The sequence below is a fragment of the Lissotriton vulgaris genome, chromosome 10, assembly GCF_964263255.1.
Source record: "Lissotriton vulgaris chromosome 10, aLisVul1.2, whole genome shotgun sequence".
Lineage (NCBI taxonomy): Eukaryota > Metazoa > Chordata > Amphibia > Caudata > Salamandridae > Lissotriton > Lissotriton vulgaris.
In genome coordinates this window covers 221,595,215-221,601,214 of record NC_141698.1, presented here as the reverse complement: position 1 = coordinate 221,601,214, position 6,000 = coordinate 221,595,215, and the positions used below count along the sequence as shown (strand labels likewise).

The following is a 6,000-nucleotide window of genomic DNA, read 5'->3' as shown; positions in this document are numbered from 1 at the left end:
CTAAAAATAGGTCTGGAGGTAATGTCAATATAATCTTTCGGCTCCTCGATAAAGATCCCATAAATTACATATGAGGGTGTCCCTGACAACTCTAGAATAAAATTCTCTTGGAAGGCTTCTCTGATGTCCTGGGAGGCTTTTCCCTGAATTACTATTTAGATTTTTACTCCAACCCACGTGAAGACCATCCCCAATGTCTATGTGAGAAGATTCATGGTATTCTAAAATATCTAGGGATGCTATTCAATTAATTGCTTTGTCCCTATATAGACTGTCCTTTTAGTCCTTGGAATCTTTAGGACACTGTTGGTTAGATCTCCGTAGAGAGTGCTGGTGAAATCTTTGGAGACACAGATACTGAAATTTCTTGTAACATTGATTAGGAAATTGTTAAGGAGACTGTCCCAATAATCTCCTGTAACTTTGGGGCATATGCCTCAAGCATTTTTGCCTTCGCAAACAGGATGATTAGCAAAAAATGCTTTCTAGATGCAGCAAACCCCGATTTGCGATTCGGTAACCTGTCACCGAATCGAAAATGGGTTTGCAATTCGGTATTTGTAAGAGGCGTGTTTAGGGCGAACCTTCCAAATACCAATTCCTAATGGTATGCATGAATGTTTTTTGACTGAGAATGCGGTTGCAAAACATTTGCATATTACCACCTACTTCAAGTATGTGGTAATCCATTTGCAAATGGAAAGGGGTCCCCTAGGGACCCTTTACCTTTGTGATTGGTTGTAAAAGCATTTTTAAGAGCAGGCAGTGATCCCATGGACCACTGCCTGGTCTTAAAAAATGAAAAGAAAACTTTTCATTTACCTTTTTGTAAATCATCTTGTTTTCCTTCAAGGGAAACTGGCTGCTTTACAAAAAAAATATTGCTTTATTTAAAAGCAATCACGGACATGGTGGTCTGCTGACCTCAGAAGGCCACCATCCCCGTGATTTCCGCTATTCCTAGGGGTGGCAAATTGCGAACGAGCTCATTAATATTAATGAGGTAGATCAATTTGGAACCCCCTAGGAATCGCAATCTGAAACTCTTTGAGTTTCATGCATTGTGAATTGCGATTACCTAATTGCCATTTTAAGGAATTTGCATTTAGGTATTCACAATTTACATTTTGATGCATGTAGCCATAAATCCATGGAATGTCGACAGAAAGGTCTCTAGAATGTTTGGTGAGATCGACCCTAGAAGCTCTGTGTAGATTGTCCTTTAAATTTCCAGTGTGACTAACTCTGAAATCTCTTATGAGACTGTCCCTGGAATCTCTGGGGGTTGGGAGCTTTGCTGGAATCTCATGTAAGACAGTACCTAGAATCTTACTGGAGACTGACTCTAGACTCACTATGGAGACAGTCCCTGGAAACGCTACTCTTTAACTAGAAACCATGAAATACTAATTTAGCGATGTCACTACATGTGGCACTAGAAAGAATGTTCTATCCACCAGACTTCTCTGCTTCCTAAAGATAAAATTGTATCAAGACCAAAACCTACATCTTTAGACTTGAATCTAAGGATCTGGCTTTGTAGATTGGACCCCAAGACTTTGTGGCATTCCATTATAAGTTATCTGAATTCCTCTGACGGGTGTAGGGAGGTAATGAACAGGGTTTATAGAACTGTATAAGACTTCTTTAGATGTGGCGTAGTTAGTGCTCTATTATATTGAGCTGGAGAGCCCCTGTGAAAGGGTAATTTTAATTTCATTATGGGTTTTGAAGCTGTAGAATTGCTCAAGAAACCCTTACCCATTGCTAACAGGCAAATGTCCAGCGCCAAGTGGGATGGGTGTGCTCAGATGTGAGTCCCATGCTCTCCACACCACTGGAGTCAAGCTATCCTGGCTGAAGAAGGCTGATAGCCAGAAACCGGTCCTAGGATGCTTGATTCCGGTCCAGGAAAGACATGGCGTGGCAGTTCGGGCTGGACTGTTCCCATGAGGCACAGGGTCAAGGCTGATTTGCATATGGCCATGTCTGAACTGGGGTGGTGTGGAGTGCAAAAAAACGGTGGATTTAGGCCCAGATCTCTGTACTGGGGTGAATGTATGACATTGTTCTGCATTCTGTCCATCAATTGTTGTTTTTGCATTTGTCACCCCGAGTGGGATGGGTATGCTCAGATGTGAGTCCCATGCTCTCCACACAACTGGAGTCAAGCTATCCTGGCTGAAGACGGCTGATAGCCAGAAACCGGTCCTAGGATGCTTGATTCCGGTCCATCAATCGTTGTTTTTGCAAATGTCCAGCGCCAAACCTGAGCATTTTGTTTGCTACAAAAAGTTAAGTTATATGTCTCGGATGTTGGTAAAAACGAATGATTTAAACACTGGGTCTGCTTTGGTTACCATGGTGCAATTTGAGTATCTTCAAGCAAGTTTAGCTAATATAGGTGTTGCCTAATACTGTGGCAGAAACAACTTTCCCAATGGGTGTTAAGTAAGGTTTTTCACAGTCACTGGAGTCATTTGTGCGGTTATCCACAGACTCGCAAGATAGATATCTTTCTGGAGATATCAGGAGACTGGCATTTCTGAAGAGATAATTGGTGGAATATCATGGCAACCTTGTTTTGTTTCAGTAAAACTGAAGGTCTGGTGGTTTGTACTTTACAGATTGAAGAAGCTGTCTCTGTGCAACACCCCACTGACTGATGCTGGTCTACCCCATCTCCAGAATTTAACAGACCTGGAAGATCTCTGCTTGGATCGTACTCATATCACCAGCATAGGGGTGTCCAGATGTATCCGAAGCCTAATTCACCTGCAGGTATTCAAACGCTGATGTGAAGGAAGTGTTTTCAAGATCTAATGACATTCTTGGATTTCTTATTTTTAATAATGCAGATACATATTTTTTCTCCTGCCTATCATCCATGCCTTCTCTTTCTCTCTACCCTACTCATTTTAACCTCACCTGTCTCTCCTTCTATTTCACATACTTTCCTCTCCCTATGACCTTGGCCCATTTCCGTCCCTTTCGCTCCCCCATTTCTACATTTCCTCCTTACTAGCATGGCTTTTAAATCACTCTTTCCTTTAATGTTCCATGTCTCCCACCATCTGTCTGCAAAACCTTTTCTGGTTAGCGTTCATGTTGGCCTTCTTTTTCACCACTTTTATAATCAATGCACCTTTGCTCACCGCTCGGTCTCCATTAACTCATTGTTACCTCATTTTCCTAACCAATGCTCATGTCCCTTCACTTGTCCTCCTTATGAATATTCTCTTCTTCCAGTTCTTGTTTTCTTCTCAAGTCAGTACCCCTAGTTTTCCACCATCTTTCATATGTCTAGTCACCCTGGACAAATAAAGTTGGCCTCCCGCTGGCAAATCATTCAACATATATAAAACAACTGTAATCTTCCTAGAATCCACATGCATCCTGCATTCTTGTCTATAATTTGAAAAGGAAGTTTTAATTACAGCCTTCCCAAGGGATAAAATTCCATGGGGATCTTGCAATTCCTGTATGTTGAGCAGTAAATTAAAGAATTCATTTATCTAGAAAAGCCTTGGAATTTTAAGAACGTGATCTAGAGTTGAGCAATCTAAAATAAAAGATTTATTAAAACATGTTTCGGGTTTTTCCCAAATATAAAACCAAAGAAAAAAAGGTTTCAATAAGAGTGAGTCTTCCCAAAAGTGCAACCCACTCTCCTTGTGAACAATAATAGATGATACAGAGGTTGGTGTACATAACAAATGCCTAAGGAAGAATTCTCCTTGGCCTTAAGGAGATTACTAGGTGTGTAACCCCACAGGACTCCCCCAAATGTAGCAGTTGACAGCCCTCTTGCCTTATATATATATATATATATATATATATATATATATATATATACTAGCAGCCCGCCCCAGCGTTGCCTGGGGCAGAAAGGGGCTGGGGGCAGTACACCCGCTCTCGCCCTGACCCCCTCCCGCCCGGACTCCCTCCGACCACCGACTCACTCGCGCCCCCCTCCCGCCCAGAATTACTCGCGCCCCCCTCCCGCCCAGACTCACTCGCGCCCCCCTCCCGCCCCGCCATTTTCATTTACTGCTGCCTCCTTCTTTCCTCCCCCTGCATCAGTCTCACTTTCCCTTTCCTTACCTGTGCCGCCGCTCCTCACTCCACAGCCGCTCGTCACTGCACCGCCCTCCTCCTTCGTCATCACGCACGTCGCGTCGCGGCCAGCGCTAGGTCCCGGCCGGAGCTACTTTCAACTACTTTGTTTACAAACTTAATTTTTTTTATTTACTTTTTTTTTATTTATATAGCCTATGTCCATCTACACACTCTGACATTTTCATAGATGTATCGGGTGTGTAGATTGGCGCTGTGATTCCAGAGTTTACCTGGCCAAAAGGTGCAAGTTCTCTCTTTATAATAGTAGTATAGATATAGATATATATATATACTAGCAGCCCGCCCCAGCGTTGCCTGGGGCAGAAGGGGGCTGGGGGCTGCATTTTTAGCCCGGGCCAGAAGGTGGCTGGGGCAGCATGTTGTCGAGCGGTGCACCCGCCGATTCCCTCCCGCCCGCCCCGCCTCCAGCCTCCCGCCCCCCTGCCTCCAACCTCCCGAGTACCGACCGACTCCCTCCCGCCCGTCTATTTACTTTTCATACCGACCCGCCGCTCCTCCTCTTCATGTCGCCACCACTGCACCGCCACCTCTTCATGTCGCCGCCGCCGCTACTCACTGCACCACCGCCCCGCCGCTCCTCCATGACGCCGCCGCTCCTCCATGACGCCGCCGCTCCTCCTTCGTCATGACGCACGTCGCGTCGCGGCCATCGCTAGGTCCCGGCCGGCGCTACTTTCAGGGGACTACTTTGTTTTGTAAATTTTTTTATTTTGCTTTTTTTTTTTATTATATAGCCTATGTCCATCTACACACCCTGACATTTTCAAAGATAGATATAGATATATATATATATTGATAATTTCTTGAACTGGACGACTACCAAGTTTGAGAGAACCTGAAAATCCCTTTGCCAATTCGACTCATCTTCAAGAGGAAATTTAGAATCTGTTGAGACCATGTCCCATAACTAGTAAATAAAATCCCTAAATAACAAAATGAGTTTACTCTTGCGATTGGGGAGCACCCGCTATAAAAGCTCCTGTACATCTGCGCCTTTTTCCCACCTACAAGTGTATGTTTTTGTCTTGCTGATTTTCATTTTACTAGCTATCATACAGTCGCCAAATGCATTCATCAGTTTCTGCAGTCCAATGGGTATCCTTGATAGGAGGACAGCTTCGTCGGCATACAGCAACATGGGAAGAGAACAACTGGCGACGGTGAGCATGTTAACCTGCAGTGCCTGAAGGGCACCATCAACTGCATTAATGAAAAGTGAGAACAGAAAAAGTACCAAAACACAACCTTGCCTGATTCCCCTCTTAATTCTGAATGAAGGGGAATATTCCCTGTTGGGGCCGTACTGGACCTTGGAGACATATTTCCATACAGTTGTGAAAGGAAACAAACTATGTCCTTTGAGTCACCACGTGAAATCAGAGTAGACCAAAGAATCGAGGGGTCTGCTAAGTCAAAAGCACGTGTATGTCAGCAAAACATAGATAAAGAGACCCTGCCTTGGCTTTGGTATACTTCCCAGTAAGTAGGTCAAGATTTACACACTTGTCCACTGTCCCCAGGCCTCTCCTGAACCCAATTTGTACCTCCTACAAGATAGATTTATCCACTGCCCATTCCTCTAATCTCTGTAAAGAACCTTTCCCATCAGTTTGGCTGAGGAGTCCAAAAAGGAAATCGGACAGTAACATTTAAAGTTGAATTTATCCGCTTCTTAAAGATGAGTACTATAATTGATACAGCCCAAGAAGAGGAAATCGTACCCTCAGGCCGTATTAAGTACCCGAGTAAGGGTTGGGTCCCATAATTCCCCCAATGCTTTAAACGCATCAACTGGTACCCCGTCACTTCCTGGAGCCTCCCCCCCTGCACTCTGTTGTGAAGGACAAGGGGTAAGATGCT

The 6,000-nt window shown here is 44.2% G+C and overlaps 1 protein-coding gene across 4 annotated transcripts in view; it reads left to right on the top strand.

The window, feature by feature from the left end:
• LOC147685008 (uncharacterized) overlaps nucleotides 1–6,000 on the top strand; it is a 2,279,237-nt gene that overhangs the window by 2,174,393 nt on the left and 98,844 nt on the right. For all 4 annotated transcript variants that reach the window (XM_086940905.1, XM_086940907.1, XM_086940908.1 and 1 more), the window contains one exon: nucleotides 2,628–2,781. In XM_086940905.1, coding sequence (XP_086797031.1) covers nucleotides 2,628–2,781 — 154 coding nt within the window. The remainder of the gene's footprint in view (nucleotides 1–2,627; nucleotides 2,782–6,000) is intronic.